Source organism: Pieris brassicae, chromosome Z (assembly GCF_905147105.1).
Source record: "Pieris brassicae chromosome Z, ilPieBrab1.1, whole genome shotgun sequence".
Taxonomy (NCBI): Eukaryota; Metazoa; Arthropoda; class Insecta; order Lepidoptera; family Pieridae; genus Pieris; species Pieris brassicae.
The window spans coordinates 8,240,201-8,259,293 of record NC_059680.1 but is presented as its reverse complement, the minus strand read 5'-3'; the positions used below and the strand labels follow the sequence as shown (position 1 = coordinate 8,259,293).

General features: G+C 33.6%; 1 protein-coding gene across 1 annotated transcript in view; it reads right to left on the bottom strand.

The window, feature by feature from the left end:
• LOC123718871 (laminin subunit alpha) overlaps nt 1-19,093 on the bottom strand; it is a 53,203-nt gene that overhangs the window by 13,693 nt on the left and 20,417 nt on the right. The window contains exons 25-45 of the mRNA XM_045675817.1: nt 18,614-18,847; nt 18,188-18,350; nt 15,525-15,687; nt 13,678-13,800; nt 12,647-12,824; nt 11,920-12,223; nt 11,201-11,429; nt 9,162-9,289; nt 8,593-8,717; nt 8,268-8,441; nt 7,880-8,081; nt 6,493-6,572; nt 5,846-5,954; nt 5,204-5,318; nt 4,308-4,469; nt 3,608-3,827; nt 3,170-3,279; nt 2,293-2,414; nt 1,410-1,683; nt 756-917; nt 77-264 (exon numbers count right to left, since the gene is read on the bottom strand). Of these exons, the coding sequence (XP_045531773.1) occupies nt 77-264; nt 756-917; nt 1,410-1,683; nt 2,293-2,414; nt 3,170-3,279; nt 3,608-3,827; nt 4,308-4,469; nt 5,204-5,318; nt 5,846-5,954; nt 6,493-6,572; nt 7,880-8,081; nt 8,268-8,441; nt 8,593-8,717; nt 9,162-9,289; nt 11,201-11,429; nt 11,920-12,223; nt 12,647-12,824; nt 13,678-13,800; nt 15,525-15,687; nt 18,188-18,350; nt 18,614-18,847 (3,565 nt within the window). The remainder of the gene's footprint in view (nt 1-76; nt 265-755; nt 918-1,409; nt 1,684-2,292; nt 2,415-3,169; nt 3,280-3,607; nt 3,828-4,307; nt 4,470-5,203; nt 5,319-5,845; nt 5,955-6,492; nt 6,573-7,879; nt 8,082-8,267; nt 8,442-8,592; nt 8,718-9,161; nt 9,290-11,200; nt 11,430-11,919; nt 12,224-12,646; nt 12,825-13,677; nt 13,801-15,524; nt 15,688-18,187; nt 18,351-18,613; nt 18,848-19,093) is intronic.

Sequence of the window (19,093 nt, the reverse complement as noted above, 5' to 3'; positions counted from 1 at the left end):
AATATATTATTTATCTTAGCTGTAGGGTTGCGACAAAAATAAAATGGATAATTTAATGAAATCTTAAATCACTTACAGTTGTACAGCATTATCCTGATCGTCAGCGAAGTTCAATACATTCGTAGCATTCTTTAATTTCGCTTCAGCCTGAGTCAAATTAGGTCTTAGAATTTGTTCGACAAGAAGCAGTGCCTTTGAAGCCCTCTCTGATAGAGTAAAGGATCGGTCCCGTGCTGGTAGTACTTTTTCGTTTAAGTCATCGTTCTAGAATTTTTTTCATTAACTTTAGCTAATAAACAGTATGTCTTATTTATAAACTAATATGTCTTATTCATAATTTAACCACTCAATAGGCTATAAAACTATGTTATAAGGGTTAATTTGCATATTTAACTTAAATGTTATGCTAACATCATTATCACTTCTTGACACTAGGGCCTATTGAGAAGATTGAAAAGGACTAGTGTTTGTGCACGTTAGTCTTAAGTGGTAAAGAGTGGTAAGAAAAATAGTACACAAGAACAGAATTAAATATCATTTTTAGTAAGTTAATTTAGTTTTAAATTACTTATTAGTCTTAAGTTAGGCTAGATGGTAGTGTTAAATGATTTTCTGTGATGATATAGTGTATAAAAGAGCCAGAGATTTTCGGTCGGTATAAGTAATTTACTTAAATTTATACTTTTGGTCACTAATTAAAATCAAGGTCAGTTTTCTGTAACGGTACAATTAGCATTATTGAATCATTGACTTACAATGCTTGTAGCGTTGTCTATAGCGCCTTCGGCCTCCTCAGCAGCCATTTTAGCGTCCGCGATCTCTTGAACGATGGATTTGTAAGCTGATGCGGCACTGTATGCATGTTGTGTGCGAGTGTTATTATTCTCACGTTCCGCCAATGCTCGGAGACTGTCAGCCTAAAATGTTAAATAAAAGATTGAGACGTATAAAGCGGAGGCTTCGTCAAAGTCAGCCTGACCTAAACACTATTTGATTTAAAACAATATAATTCTTTTACAAACCAAAAAACATACAGATACTATATATATTTGTGTTTTTTATCATGTAGGGTAAACGAGACAGGTCAATCATAAAATGCTGTAAGATGGATACTTTTGGATGAATGGATTTGTGTTTCCGGCCTTAATATGCTGTGTTCAAAATATTGGTGGTTGTATCCTAGAGAAGACCTTCACTGGGACCCGTTTCCAGAGCTCAGTAGTTCGGTTTCATAAAATATTCTGACACGAAAATGGCATACAAAAACATTACTTTGAAATAGAGTATATAACGTATATTTTTTATCAGACTTGCCTTAAGGCCTACAAAATCTCAATTTAGGTTTATCCAGTAGTCCAATATTGTTAAAAAAATCCACACTCCTTTACGTATTAGAATCTTCTGCTTACCGTAGTTCTCAAATCCCTTGCGTGTGTTAAAGCAACATTGGTCAAATTTTCAAGTTCAGGCATATCGTCGTCAATTTCTTCTAAAGTTGTTTCCATGGTCTCCTTTGTGTTGTTCAAGTCCTCCAACACATTGCTTAAGTTTTGTAACACACCTCGCATCAGCACATTGTAGTACGTAGCATTGTTAATGTCTAACGCAGCATCAATAAGATCTTTCATAGCGGCACCGTTCAATTTTGTAACCGACATCACTTTGTTACCGAATTTTGAGTGCCTGAAACAATATTCGTTATACGTGTAGAAACTAATCAGAACTCAGAACATCTTTTTTTACTTACAAATACGGAATAAACCCGCTATCTTTTTGTCATCAACATTTGTTTTTTAGCCTTGTAATTTTTTAATTCACCAGCCTTTAAGAGACGTTTGGCGAGCTTTAAAATTTACAATGATACATTTGTATGTTATTTGTTCAATTACTTCTATTTATCATGCATTGTTGTTATTTAAATTTTATTTTTGTGTTGTGTAACTATAAATAGTTGGAGCAAAGAAATTATAAGTATATAAATGTTTCTGTGTTAAAAACTAAAGTTGTAACAGAGATAAAGATTCAATAATCATAATTTAAAAATACCAGAAACTTTTCGCAAATATATTTTTTGGAATAGTTGTTGTAAGTATTATTTTAAAAAGATGACAAACTTATTTTTAAATTTATTTTGAATACTAGCAAACGCGATAGACGTTTAAAATTAAAATCGAAACTATCCTATAATCCACTCGAACAAAATACTCATCAAAATCGGTCCAACCATTTAGTAGTTAAATTACAAACACACACACACACACACAGAAAACAGTTTATGTTAAGAATACTTACTTGTTTTTATCATTTAAGGTTTCAGCTTCAGACGCCTTGTGCTGTGCTATATCAATATATTGCAATATATCGTCCAGATTATCCTTCACCTTGTTAGTTGCGTTAACAGTTTTTGAGAATTCCTAAAAACAAGTCATTTGAGAATTACAAATGTTATTACTTATAATACCTTGCACCTTGTCGTTATATTTTAAAACAAATTCTCAATTATTATGTTAAAACACTGAAGCGATTTTAAATTAAATTTGGTAGAGATATTTGATATTGGTTATTTCGGTTTTATCGCAAACAGACGTTGAAATACGGTACGAGTTTGAAACCGTCGTAAAAATAAAAAAATCTAAATGTTGCTAAAGCAACTAGACCAAAAGCTAGTACTATACTACAAAAAATCATTTATAAATATTAGTAAGTGCGAAACATACATTTCGCAAACTTGAACGTCAGTAAATACATGAAGTATACCTATCTATATATATCTAGTATCCAGTGGGCTGAGCAAACCATTTTGCCAATCACTTCGTTTATAATTAATAAAACACACGCAATAATCCTTGTAAATTATTAATTTACTACGTTTTAGTAGTAAAAACGTAGCAATTAAGGAATTCTGTTTCTTCTACGACTTATCTAATTTTAATTTATTACATAAAAACATCCTCGTCTTAACAGATCAACAAGAATGTATATGCAATTAAAATAAAATGAATTAGAAACTAACAATTATTTTTTTATTACTAACTAATTATATTATGCACTAACAAATAGTAGAAATTTTGTCAATTTACTCAACGGACAGTAATGGACCTATCCAATGACTAATGTAATACATCGAATAAGTCATCCATCAGAGATTGGATAATCAATAAATAGTTACCTTAGCATGTTCATTAACAGGCTCCACGAATAAGTTCATTCTTTCTATTTGTTCTGTTGCGTTGGTGAATGCGCTCAGTGCTTGTTCTTCTTTCGGTTTTAGGTCTTTAGCTAAATGATTAATTTATGTGTTAATAAAAATGATAAATAGCGGGAGCCGAGGAGGCGGGGAGTTGGAAGAGGAGGAGAATTTAAGCATAACTTATATAGCTCACGTTTATATGGTTATATTAATCAAATCAATTTATTTATTAATATTGGTAACATATATATTTATAAACCACTATTAAAAAAAAAATAAGATCTTAATTTACATTAACTACCAGTTTCCAAATCCACGACTATTTCAAATTGCCAAGTTTTAGTACTAAATATAAGGAACTGCGCCATGGTTCACTTGACATATTCAAAACAAATCTAATAATTAAGTGAAACTCACCAGCAATATCGTCTTTTATTTGTTTGGCTTCTGTCACGGCGCTATCAACTTTCGGTTGTTGGCTTAACTCAAGTCCCGTTGCAAGTTCTGCCACATGCGCAACCGTCTCTTTGGCATTCTCACTATTTTTCCGAACCGATGATAATATTTGCTCAGCGGAAGCAGCGAGTTCATCCGCTCTTGTTATTTGTTTGTCACTATCCGTTGCCGCAAATTCAGCCTAATAATCATTTCTACATTTATAATCACTATCAGGCATAGGAACGATAAAGACTTAATAAACGTTAGACACATAGCATTTCACACTTGAATTCAAGTATCTAATCAAAATAAAGCAGCAATTTTTTGTATTAAGATTAATGGAATATCCGTCTGTAGTCACACGTACTACTAATTGTAGTACGATGATGACCCCGAATATCGCATACAACTCGCCACTCCGTCCTTTATTGGTCGAGATTTTTCCCTTCAGGTCGCACGAAGAGCAATCTTCCTTCCTACACATCATCTTTAGCCATGAAAACGTTGTCTGTTTCAATCAATGGAGACCCCAATGAATACGTGTCTCGGTGTGTACGAGTATCACCTTTGGCATTTTATTAAACACTAACTATTAATTATAATGAATTATTGAAGACAGGTAATAGAGTAAAATATCATATTTAAAAAATGTTTAACTTAAAAAGTTACGATTACTTACAGATCTTAGAAGATTTTTGGCGCTGTTCTCCAACGTTTTAACTCCAGATGTTACCTCGACTAAATCAATATTCTTTAGTTCGGCTAATTTAGGTCTCAATTGTTCCGTTTGGTTCGAAATGTAATTCAGACGCTGTGTCGTAAAGAATGAATCAGCTTTGTCCTGTAAAAAATGATTTCATTCAAATTTTTGTAGGGACTATATTATAAACTTATATATTTTTATTTTTTATGTAATAGGAGGCAAACGAGAGAGAGGTTCACCTGATGGAGACTCACAATGCCAGGCTCGCAAGTGCGTCGCCGGCCTTTTAGGAATTGGTACGCTCTTTATTCAAGGACCCTAAATCAAATTGGTTCGGAAATACTTCAGTGGGCAGCTGGGTCCACATAGTGGTGGAGCAAGAATCTGCCGTAAGAATCGCTCAGTTGTGGAACAGCAACGGACGTCGAGGTGATACGGATTGTGTTTTGTATTCTGCCTTGATGACCGATAATGAAACTGAACTGCTGGTTATTATCTTCTTATAGTGTACTTTAATTTTGGGTGCCGCGCTTCTGAACAATTCTTTGGAAAAAGACCGGAAGACGGAAGAAGAAGAAGAAGTTCTTTAAATGTTAAGTTGAAGGAGTAATTTTTATGCAAACAAAATACACTGACGAACATCATGAATATTAGTAAATAATTTAATACAAAAAAAAAACATCAAATTGATCATCTGTTTTCTAAATATTTCAATCTATACACAACATTAGGGTCTGCTTGACTGTACTGCGCGTAATGGTAAACTATATTAGATTTTGTCGATTTACGTTTATGTTTTACATCCGGTAATGGGGTCCTAAGCTTCCGGGAACATCTATAAAGATTCGCGTACTCTTAAATAATATACGTACCTTAAACTCTAGCGTCTCATTTGCCAAAAGATCTCTCATGTTTTCTACAGATGTCAGTAAAGCATCCGTGCACGAATCGCATTCTAAGCAGCCTTCCTGAGGTATGAGCACCCATCTAAAGCACGAATAGAGAAACATTTTAAATAACGCGAATTATCTGCGTAAGTCACCAATATTTCGGAATTTAGCTTATGGCGAACAATAATTCGACTCTTTTCCACCGCTTCGGTGATTTTACCGCTATGTGTACGTGTACGACACGGGCGCGGTGGGTGGAGCCTGCAACGCGACCAGCGGACAGTGGGAAATGAACTATCAAACGTGGAAGCTCTGTTTAATTTCAGTTTTCTTTTCTTAAATAACCATGTACTTCATTGACTTATGTTTTCTGTTTCGTATATTTTGTATGATCACTTATAAATAAATAACATTTGATTGTCTCCCTATTAAAATAAGTAAATCTGTATAAATATTTACACAACATGAAAATAATAAAACGGAATATTTGAATTTTGATGCTTTAGTGCCTGTCGTTACATCATCGTTACATGGAGTGTAACACTTTATTATTAGTTAATTGTATTCCTAATCTCGACTTAGTAATTATATTTTCTGAAAAATTATAGCTACAGCAAAGTTTACCTCTCTGGACAGCGGTCACATTTCTCTCCAATAACACCAGGCAAGCATTCACACTGCCCTGTAGCATTGCACATGAAGCCGACCGAATAACCCGTGTTACAATTACAATCTGTTGGGAAAATAATATTATTATTCAATGGCAATAAATTAGAAAAGATGGTCATGAATCTCAATCATGAGGTCACAATTCGAATCACTATTTAAGCCAAAAATCTACCAGAAGAACCCAAGGTCGATTACATTTTGTCTATAAAAGAATATCAATATACCAGTTGGTTCTATCTAAGGCCCAAAAACATACAGCGATACTGTTTTACTAATAACAACTGGAAATGGCCAAAACAGGCAGACAACCATCCCACTTTATACCACAAAATGCTTGGTAACGCGCCGATTTTAATATAACACGATCAAAGGCTAATATTGCTAATATTACTAATAAACACTATTTAATAGTTTGTCAGTTTTGTTTAGTGTGGTTTGTCTTTTTTCAGGCATACATTTTCGTATAGAAATAAACGAAAAGCGACAAAGGCTACAACTTGTTTTTCTATTTCAATAAAATTAATCAACGGTAGAGAAAGCTGAAATACATACTATTATATGATAAATAATAATAATATACATAAATTATTAAATGAACTTACGATCACATCCATGTCTAGTGTAGTTCCAATAACCAGCAGCGCACTGCTCACAATGTCTTCCAGTAACACCTACAGCACATCTATAAACAAATTCAATATACTAATATCAAAACCACTTTAAAATACCCGGTACGATTATATGTGTATTGGAATCAACACATGGAATACGTTTGTGGTAAGCTACGACAGTTTTTGGCACAAATAACAATACTCAAAAAGCGTATCCCATTTAAAACAAAACTTGCACTATACAACGCGCTTTGCGAGTCAGTCATCAATTACGGTCTGAGTAGCTACGGTAGAACTTATCCAACGTATCTTAACCGTATATATAGAAATGTGCTCGATTCATATAAAAATTAAGAAAGAGGAATTTTTAAACACTGAAAAATATTGCCCATAACAGAATAAGTAAATAAATGTCTTCTAGTCGAGCACTCTTACCGAGATGACATAAAAAACGAGTGGAGCATGATGTGGAACGATTCAAGCGGTAACGCAGATTCAGCTCTGTACATTGAGAGCAAACAACGTGTATGGCGAGAGAACGTTGCGCTATTTGCTACCGCGGCTAATAAATTGTCTACCCAATCAGATACTAGATAGCCTAACGCTAACCAACATAAACAGTAAATTAAAAAACTACTTTTATAAGCATTTGTCGCGCTCCTAAACAAGACTGCTGTGGTTACATTAATACAAACCACAGCGGTTTTCTAATGTAACATATTCTGATTATATTATATTATTTTGTTTAATAAAGAGAAAAAAAAAATGTTAAAAGGAACATAAATAATCTATGGGATAGACAAATATGCAAAGTCCGGTAAGAGTATAAAGTATGTCTTGAATATACTCATAGATTTGCTAGTGTGGTATAGGTTATCATTGGTCCCAGTACAAAATTCAATCAAAAGCCTTCCACACTTTTTTGATTATGTTATGAAAATAATACAATTCTTGTATTTATTATATATATTATGGTGCAAAATATTTCAGTTGAAAAAAAAAGATTCGGATATTGAAATATTAACGAAGAAATAAATAATAATTCTTTAAAGAAAAGAAATAAATAATATTTCTTTGAGATGTTATTTATAACTATAATAACTGTAACATTTATTTTTATTTTTAGACGAGGTAAATGCTGTGCGCAAGTACAGTGTTGGAGTCACTATAAAAGTCCTATCGACTAAACAAACCATTCTGGATACTTTGAGTCACGTTAGCCTTCTACCAAGAAACAATTACTTTTAATAATAAAAAAACCCTTTTTGCTAAAGAAACTTATAATAATATTCCTTGTTTCTTATATACCTATTACGCAAACACTACAGCTTCTATTCATTTTTATTGACAGGAAATAAAGAAGCTTATTAATACAGACCTGCACTGTCCGGTGTTATCATCACACTGTGCGGCTTCAGAAGCAAGTGCGCAGTCGCATGGCGTACAACCCTGGCCAGAACTCAGACCCCAGTGGTTAGGGGCACATTGGTCACAAGTTGGGCCAATCACGCCAGTCCGACAAACACACGTACCCGTTGTCGGATCACAACGCTCCATACCGAATTCGTCGCATACGCACGCTATAAAGAAAATTTGGGATTTCAATTATCAAATAGCTATTGCATGTTTCGCCTTAATCCCATTAATTTTAGAATATAGATAATATTTTTTAATGAGTTATTTAAACTGATTGACTTTTATAAGAACAACAAATATGACATTTTCCCCTATTTATTTTTAACTAAGTTCTGAAATTGTTTTATTACCTGTACAATTTTTAGAGAAAATAGCATCTCCAAAGAATCCAGGCGCGCAAAGGTTGCAGGCTGCTCCAGCAGTGTTGTTAACACATTTCAGGCAATCTCCAGAAACGCTGTCACACGAGCTCGGATCGTTGGTGTTAATATTGCCAGAACAGTTGCACGGCTTGCAGTAATCACCTATATTAAAGCAATACAAATTTATTCTCAGAGTTTAGATTAAACAGTTTTATAGTCTAAATTAAATATAAAATATATGATTTCATCCCATTACCACAAAAAAATTTGAATATTAAGTGAGTAGCTTTTTTACTAAGGAATATTTTTATACCAATTTCTTCTGGGTTGCCATAGTAACCAGCCGCGCAAAACTGACAACGAATTCCTCCATAACCAGGCTTGCAGACACAGGATATAAGAGATCCATTCTCACTTAAGTCACAGCCAATGGCGAAACTAAAAAGAAATTATAACATTACACAATAATTAATATTTTATTCAGTAATATTTACAACATTTTATTTGTATATTTAGATTTATTAAGGAATATATTCCCACAGAGACATTTATATTATACATTTAAAACGGTCAGCCTTCTGTGTTTAACCCGAAATAGTATAAATAATAAATCCGCCTTAAAAATTAACGGGGAAACAAAACTCGGGGTTATATACTATGTAAGTCACCGCTTTCTTATGGAGTACATATTTTGTATTTTGGAATTTTCTATAGAGCGATAAAAGCTTTCAGGACAAAATAAAGCTGATTTTGTCTTTAATAAATCATTACAGTTATCGCTATTTAAACTTGTTGGCATTATATTTTTTATTAGTAAATTAGGCTAGATCGTAATGTCCCACGATGTCTCATTAAAGACACATGTATAAACAATAAACTTACTTGTTGGAGATATATGGCATTGGACAAGCACAGATCAAACAGTCACGCGGTGTGCCAATAGTTGCATCTCCATGATAACCTTCGATACATTGCTCGCAGTGGTCACCCATTGTATTGTCCGTACACTCCTGAGGAATGTCATTTTAATGTCAATAATAAGTGTTGCGAGTAAGCAATGTAAACTCAATAAATACGTAGTACAATACAACTTTGTAATATTAATGTTTAAAGAACTTTATTCCTCATTACAGAAAAGTTCTTTTGTACATGAGAAACTTAATATATATAAATGAGAAACACGTCGAGAAACACTGCTAATTTCAGTCTACTAGGTTAATTCTGATATGTATCTTGAATGCCCTTTTGAATTGGTTAAACACGCTAATATTACGAATTTTAGACAGTAATTGATTAAATTATTGCACACCCTCCCTCATACGTAAAACACTGCTTCAAATAATTTGTACGCGGCTTTGGCAAGATAAGCCAACTCCCTCGACAAGTATTTCGTGTAGTGTTTGATTTCTATAAATGATGACTATGAAGAATTCTTAAAAAATAAATTAAGTTACAAGTGCAAAATATAAACATATAGTTATGTCGTCATAATTGTTTTCGTAGTAGATTTTATTAGTCTGCTTAAAATATTGTATCTAAATAGCTTTTTAAAATTTATTTAGTACTGTTTGTACGGTAGAATTTTTAGCATGCCGTTTTTCACTTAGATATATGAATTGTGGCTTGACTAAACAATTCTAAATTAAGTGACGTACGGATTGCGGGATTTTAATATTGACAAAAACCTGCCTATAAGTGATTTTTATTTGTTGATTATTATGTATGATATATGAAAGTTCCACTTTAAATATTGTTACGAGCTAGGGAATCGGATCTCGTCAAGGGTTAATGTCTTCAATAAAACAACGAATAATTTAATTACACTAAAAGACGCACAAACTACGCGCAAAAATACACTAATTACGACACGCAAAATTCCATCATTAATTACTTCAATTACGCGCATTTCACACAGTACTTTATCACTTGTATTCACTATCACGCACTTTTCGCCTCGCTTATATATCCTTGGGAATAATCTTGAACGATGTTCGAGAACTTTCTAGGCAGGAGTGATACTGAGTAGCTGATGTTCCATCCTTATCGTACAATTCTAGACCGTAAGATCTCTTTCGCACATGACTGCGTCCTTGTCGTGAGGCGTTCTAGAATGTTCTCTCTGGCTTCGATCGTCCATCTCTTTCGCTTATCATTCCGTCCTTACACTTAGAAAGATCACTCTCGAATATTCCTATATATTCCTCTGCTAAGAATCATCAAAGGGATATTAAACAGTCCAGTCCTATTAAACACGTACCACTACTACACTTGAAAAAATGTTTCAGTATTGTGAAAACGAAGGTAAGTTTATGCAAATTACAATTTTCTAATATGTAATAGAAAACCAATTTTTTATCAGTGATTTCAACGTCTTAAACTTTTATAGGAATGAGTTTATTTGTTGCCCCGAATATTACACAAGATGTTTTTGATATATTAATTGCTATCAAATTTTGTTGAAATCAAGAAGACAACATTTAGGTCTGCTTGAGCTTGAGCGACCATAGTCTGAATATTAAACGAAAGCAAAATATGCAGGTGTCATTAGCGGAGAGAGTGATTCGGCCGTGTATTTGATAGATACGATTTGAATAATTTTAGTGCACATTATTTTGTTCCCATGCATTCTAATTTTTGAAACTATAAGTTGTGGCTTACAGTGTCAAACGCTTTTTTTAAATTACTAAAGATACCCAGCGCCATTTTTTTGGAGTCAATATTTTGCTTTATATCAGTAACAAGATCGTCTGTAGTAGATAAAGTGCTGCTTTTTGATCTAAAACCGAATTGGCGTTTAAAAATAAATTTGTTAGTTTTTATAAATAAATATTTTTGAAATTGAATGTGGAATAGATATTGGTCTGTACTTACCGGGGTCAGTTTTATAGGTACGAGATATAAGTAATAAAATTTACACTTACCAAACACACTCCAGTATTAACATCACATTCTTTGGAGTGCCCATTGCACTGGCACGGGACACAGAAGCCAGCATGAGGGCCGGTGCTAAGTCTGTAATACCCCTCAGCACATTGTTCACAAGAGAGACCTCGATACGCCTTAGGACATTGACACTCTTCTACCGAAGTCGCTCTTCTGTCCGCTTCTGCGTATTCTTCTACGCCCACGTCTAATGTCACGCCGATCAGCCTGAAATTAGATGTATATACGATTAGAAAAAAGCGGATTTAAAGTCTAGTCTAGAGTGTGGCGTTTTAACCGGTCAGAATGCTTGAGGGAATCTTGCATTGCCGTTTATACGCTCTTTGTAGGGACACAACAAGGCGCTATTTGTAAACACAATATAAGTATTGCTTTCTATGAATTTATGCAATTAAGAATATTAGCGAATTTTTGATATATTGTTATACTGAACGCATTGGACACTTGCTCGTACGGTAAAGAAGAACAAAGGGAGGAAACCTTAGATCCAAAATTCAAGACATATCAGGTATAGAAGGTGGATCACCTACTTGCCTATTCTAAAAATCTGAGACCTAGATCTTAAAAGAATATTCTTAATATGAATCTTAACTGATTTTTAATAATAATACTGACGTCATTACTGTAGAAATAGTATAAACTATGAAGGAATGAGGTACGTAAGTAATCTACAATTGTTAATCATCTTTATTAATACCTGGTAGTAAAAGCTTCGTGCCAATACGTGGCTCTGATGTAGATACTTGTGATGTTAACCAGAACATTCATAAACTGATCCCTTGTGACGGCAGATCCGTCTAGATTCGTGAATTCATCCTCAGACATCCTGACACTATGAAGCCAGTTTTCTAGAGACGGCGGCTGTTCGATGCTGTTGTGTACTATGTAGCCATTTGAACCACCAATTATTACATCAGCGGCCGAAATTGCGTGACCATCCTCTCGGCTCGTGTAGAAAATGGAGTATGTTAGATAACCGCCGTAGGATGTTAGACGTTTGCCTAGGATTATAAAATTTTATTACAGAAATTGAATATATCGCATTGATTAACTTTTACCGTAGGTATAAGATCATATTAGCAAAGTTTTCGTTGAGAAAAGCATCGTATATTGTACAAGGGAATTTTTAACCTCCTCTTTTAATAAAGGTTTTGCAAAATATATTTGGATGGACAACTCAGCGAGGAAGCGACAAGGTGGCTACACAGGGTTATATATATAGTATATTATACATTAGCAAACATTTTAATATATATTATATTCAAAAACTACTGAAAAGCTTAAATTTTACTAGTATACATTATCCCTGAGTTCTCCTACCGTTCACCTACCGAAGGCGGAATAGGCCGCTGTAGATACATTAATATTTTGTTGAAAGAAAATTATGTTTGAAACATACATAGAGAATATGAAATAAATTGTACCCAAATAATAGTCCGGTGCTCCAAAATAGACAACTTTTTGTGAGCCATCATCGTTGCTGACGAGTTCGGCGCCAATCACGGAGTCATTGAGGACGGTTGGGGAAATGGTCAACGAGAATATATTCAATGTTTTGTACGCCTCGACATTCACCAAGTACCAATCTGACATTCCGTTTATCTGAAATATTTACTTTTATTAAAACCTAAAATATCATAATCGGGGGATACAGTTTGGCGTTGTAGTTACGAATCTGTCTTCCAAATTTAAAATTATACCACTGGAGTGCTAAAGGATCAAAGAATTCATTACAAGCGAACGTCTCACTCGGAGCATCTACGACGTTCGTTTAAGTTTTAACCATCAACTGCCGTCAGAATGTATCGATTATTGTTACATATGTGTTCATGAATAACACACGGCCGCGTCCATGACACAGTGACACCCCATTTTTTCAAATAATACGATTGGGTGATCTGTTATGGGCGTTAAAATCAGATTCGAAAAACATACACTTATACTGTAAATATTGAAAGTTTGAAACTGCCAAAACCATTTTTGAAACATTTTTTTAGTTCAATAAAAATAACTATCTACTATAATAAAAAAATAGGGGTTGATCGTAGAGGGGTGACAATAAAGGGTTGTATGTATTTTTGTATTTTGTATCTTTAAAAAATTACTCTAAAATATAAAAAAAATAAAATTTGGCGTGGACACCCCTCATCACTTAGGGTTTTGAAATAATGATAGTAGCCGACTCTTAGACATACTGATAATGCTTAAAAAATTTCATAAAAATCGGTCGAGCCGTTTCGGAGGAGTATGGGAACAAACATTGTAATACGATAATTCTTTATATAATATTAACATATATTTTGTACTTACCTATAAGAAAAGGTGAAGGATAACAATATCGTAAACATTGTATATTTGGGTGTTAGAAAAAATTAAATCAACTTATGTGTGTAATCACAAAAAAATATTTAAAAAAAAAACTTAAAATAGAGGTTTCTAATATAAATGTATTTACCTCAGCCCAGGATAAGTAAGAACTGGAACATCTAGTGGTTCTTCCAAAGCAATAGCATTTGGTGCAGCCTTCAGGATTTTCAGGTTGAAGGTTGAAGTACTCCTCTTTACACGTATCACAGGCCTTTAAAAGTGGATAAAAAATAATCATAATCTTAATAAGTTTTCTATAGTAAAACAAATATACATATTTTGATAAAATACTTTTATGAACTTCTATCTAGGTAATTAGGTCCGTATTCTAAGAGGTCTCTCAGATCAATTATAACTTGAGACTACATTTGAAATCATATTGTTACTCTAGCTTTTTCATTCCAAAATGTATTTTAATCTTCGACCCGCTATAACTTGTTTTAAGTGCGTAGTAGACGACTGGCTGTGTGATTAAATAGATTATTTGAAAACATACTTTTCCATTGAACTTATATTTATGATATTAAAAAGAATTAAATATTATTATTTTTGCAGTTTTTTTCTTAATATGTTGATTTCAATTAACTTTACAATATTTTATTTTACATTGTGCGCAAGAAAAAATATCTTGTTTAAACGAATATACATAGACTCATAGTAAATGGGTCTTCCGAGTCCCTTAGAAACCTTCTAATGTCCCTATCACGTCATCACCAGATGTGTGTACATAAAAAATGTCCATCCTTAAAAATTATAAAAATGTTTTATCTAGGTATCGTAAAATATTCTAAAAATGAAACAGAACCGAAACGTAACAAAAACATTAAAGATGCTCATAAAAACGAAACAACAGAAACCAGAAAACTGGAAAAACAACAATACAAGTGAGATTTTGGAATATGGCAGAGTTCTGATATGATATGTTTACTTAAATCTAGTATAAATCTTGAACCAATGGATAATAAACAACTTGGAATACGGATCTTAGACCTGGTTGGTAAGGGAAAAAATATGATTGGTCATCATATAGGATAATGCCAAACTCGTTGTATAGCAGCAATAACTTCAAAATTCATATACAATACTCTTAATCTGACAAGTATAGTAAACATAATGAATAAAATATGATATTAAAGATATAATTTTTTTTCACCATTAGAATCCTACATTAGTATATATTAAGTAGGGAACCCCACGTATCCTGTACACATCTGTTTAGATATTTATATATATATATATATATATATATATATATATATATATATATATATAAGCTATAATATAATATCTATAATGTTTTTAAAAAAAACTTCCAGCCATGCACAGACGGGACAGACCACTACAAAATAAATAAACTATAAATAACCGAACAGATAACAAGTACAAAGTTTCTCATAACTTTTCCATGCAATTAAGATATTTTTATCTCTTCAAGATACTGCCATTTATAATTAAAATTATGACTAATGTAACATTTTATATGTAACTGGCATACACAAAAAATAAATCAATGGCGCTACAACCTTTTAGGTCTGGGCCTTAGATTTCTGTATCTGTTTCATGATTTGTGAGTTGTGAGTTGAATAGGCAAGTAGGTCAGACTTCGGTACCTGACACACGCCGTCAACTTTTTTAGACCCAACTAGCTAGCCGGTTTCCTCACGATGTTTTCCTTCACCGTTCGAGCTAATGTTAAATGCGCACATAGAAAGAAAATCCATTGGTGCACAGCCGGGGATCGAACCTACAATCTCAGGGATGACAGTCGCACGCTGAAGCTACTAGGCCAACACTGCTCGGGCATACATAAAAGCTCCTGAAATACAATTCTCACTACACAAGGAGCCCAGGATATATATAACTTGTTTTGTTGCCAATTAATTATTATACTATGACCTACAATACATTGATTAACACATCAAAATATTAACGTACCTGACCCCTAACGTGTTTTTTACAGTAGCACTGTGCTGTATTCTGGTCGCAAACATCATCAGTAGTTCCATCAAGGTCACAAGTACAAGGAAAACAGTCTGGGAATGCATAATGTCCCGGTACGCAGTGGTCACATACGCGGCCTATTACGTTCTCTTTGCACCTGATAACAAGATACATACGTGGCATCGAATACTTGAATTTATTTTACGAGAAATTTATACATACATTTATAGAATAGGGGGCAATCGGTCTCATCTGTTAGGTAATCACCAAGGACACTAGCAAGAGAGCTAGTTGTTGCCGGATTTTAAAGAATTACTTCGGAAATATTCCTACGCATATTACTCCTGAATTCTAAGCAAATTTTAACTAAAAATTACACGTTAAGTGATACCCATGGACACTAGCAAGAGAGCTAGTTGTTTCCGGATTTAAAAGAATTACTTCGGAAATATTCCTACGCATAGTACTCCTGAATTCTAAGCAAATTTTAACTAAAAATTACACGTTAAGTGATTCCCATGGACAATAGCAAGAGAGCTAGTTGTTTCCGGATTTTAAAGAATTACTTCGGAAATATTCCTACGCATATTACTCCTGAATTCTAAGCAAATTTTAACTAAAAATTACACGTTAAGATAAGATAAGATAAGATACCCATGGACACTAGCAAGAGAGCTAGTTGTTTCCGGATTTTAAAGAATTACTTCGGAAATATTCTTACGCATATTACTCCTGAATTCTAAGCAAATTTTAACTAAAAATTACACGTTAAGTGATACCCATGGACACTAGCAAGAGAGCTAGTTGTTTCCGGATTTTAAAGAATTACTTCGGAAATATTCCTACGCATATTACTCCTGAATTCTAAGCAAATTTTAACTAAAAATTACACGTTAAGTGATACCCATGGACACTAGCAAGAGAGCTAGTTGTTTCCGGATTTAAAAGAATTACTTCGGAAATATTCCTACGCATAGTACTCCTGAATTCTAAGCAAATTTTAACTAAAAATTACACGTTAAGTGATTCCCATGGACAATAGCAAGAGAGCTAGTTGTTTCCGGATTTTAAAGAATTACTTCGGAAATATTCCTACGCATATTACTCCTGAATTCTAAGCAAATTTTAACTAAAAATTACACGTTAAGTGATACCCATGGACACTAGCAAGAGAGCTAGTTGTTTCCGGATTTTAAAGAATTACTTCGGAAATATTCCTACGCATATTACTCCTGAATTCTAAGCAAATTTTAACTAAAAATTACACGTTAAGTGATACCCATGGACACTAGCAAGAGAGCTAGTTGTTTCCGGATTTTAAAGAATTACTTCGGAAATATTCCTACGCATATTACTCCTGAATTCTAAGCAAATTTTAACTAAAAATTACACGTTAAGTGATACCCATGGACACTAGCAAGAGAGCTAGTTGTTTCCGGATTTTAAAGAATTACTTCGGAAATATTCCTACGCATATTACTCCTGAATTCTAAGCAAATTTTAACTAAAAATTACACGTTAAGTGATTCCCATGGACAATAGCAAGAGAGCTAGTTGTTTCCGGATTTAAAAGAATTACTTCGGAAATATTCCTACGCATAGTACTCCTGAATTCTAAGCAAATTTTAACTAAAAATTACACGTTAAGTGATTCCCATGGACAATAGCAAGAGAGCTAGTTGTTTCCGGATTTTAAAGAATTACTTCGGAAATATTCCTACGCATATTACTCCTGAATTCTAAGCAAATTTTAACTAAAAATTACACGTTAAGTGATTCCCATGGACAATAGCCAGAGAGCTTGTAGTTTCCGGATTTTAAAGAATTACTTCGGAAATATTCCTACGCATAGTACTCCTGAATTCTAAGCAAATTTTAACTAAAAATTACACGTTAAGTGATTCCCATGGACAATAGCCATAGAGCTAGTTGTTTCCGGATTTTAAAAAAATACTTCGGAAATATTCCTACGCATAGTACTCCTGAATTCTAAGCAAATTTGAACTAAAAATTACACGTTAAGTGATTCCCATGGACAATAGCAAGAGAGCTAGTTGTTTCCGGATTTTAAAGAATTACTTCGGAAATATTCCTACGCATATTACTCCTGAATTCTAAGCAAATTTTAACTAAAAATTACACGTTAAGTGATTCCCATGGACAATAGCCAGAGAGCTTGTAGTTTCCGGATTTTAAAGAATTACTTCGGAAATATTCCTACGCATAGTACTCCTGAATTCTAAGCAAATTTTAACTAAAAATTACACGTTAAGTGATTCCCATGGACAATAGCCATAGAGCTAGTTGTTTCCGGATTTTAAAAAAATACTTCGGAAATATTCCTACGCATAGTACTCCTGAATTCTAAGCAAATTTGAACTAAAAATTACACGTTAAGTGATTCCCATGGACAATAGCCAGAGAGCTTGTAGTTTCCGGATTTTAAAGAATTACTTCGGAAATATTCCTACGCATATTACTCCTGCGTTCTAAGCAAATTTTAACAAAAATTACACGTTAAGTGATTCCCATGGACAATAGCCAGAAAGCTTGTTGCTTCCGGATTTTAAAGAATTACTTCGGAAGTATTCCTAAAAGCAGAAGTTACACCAGAATTACAAATAAATAAACTAAACATCACATCTATTGATACTCACGCGCAATTTCCGTTGTCCCCTTCACATTGCAGTTGATTGGCGACCACACCAAGAGGATTACAATTACAATCGTCACAGCCACGCTGTACATCAAAGTTGAAAGTGTATGGTTTGCAACGATCACAGTTTTCACCCTCCACATTCTTCGGACATATACATTGGCCTGTTAAAATAATATGCTATAAGTAATATGGCTTATTAAATACATGTCTAGTTCACTCTTAAGCAAAAAATACTATTGAATTGTGAAATTTAAAAATGTATAAACAATAGACCTCTATTAAGATTCCAGGAAGTCTAGTTTCAATGCACTAAAGTGATATTTGAAAATCTCTAAATACAATATGAAAATAATCCCCATAGAACCTTTCAGCAAACCACTACCCTAAACAACGTGACTTATATATTTCTATGTATATGACTGACCGTTATCATCGCATATAGCAGTAGACGGGCAGTGACAAGGGAGGCAATTAGGGAAGCCGTAGTACCCAGTTCGGCAGGAACTACAGGTTCGACCAATCACATTGCCTTTGCATGGACATTGCCCTCCAAATGTATTGCATTCCAACTCAGTTGATCCCATAAAATCACATAGACAAGCCAAAGCACCGCTATTGTACTCAGATGTTATTGAGAACATTGCGTCTCGGCAAAATCCTAAAGAAATTATTCTTTTATTAAATTTTGAATTATTCAACAATATCCAAGAGACCCCAAGTATTTAAAATCTATATAAAATACAAAAATATCATCTATCTGTAAATCTAAATCTCTCTCGAATCCATTTAAAACACGAAATCGGTCCAACCGTTTAGGAGATCCATAACAAGCACACACACATAATATTTATAAATATAAAGATTTCGCGGCTATAGGTTGAAATATTAAAATTTATTCTAGAAA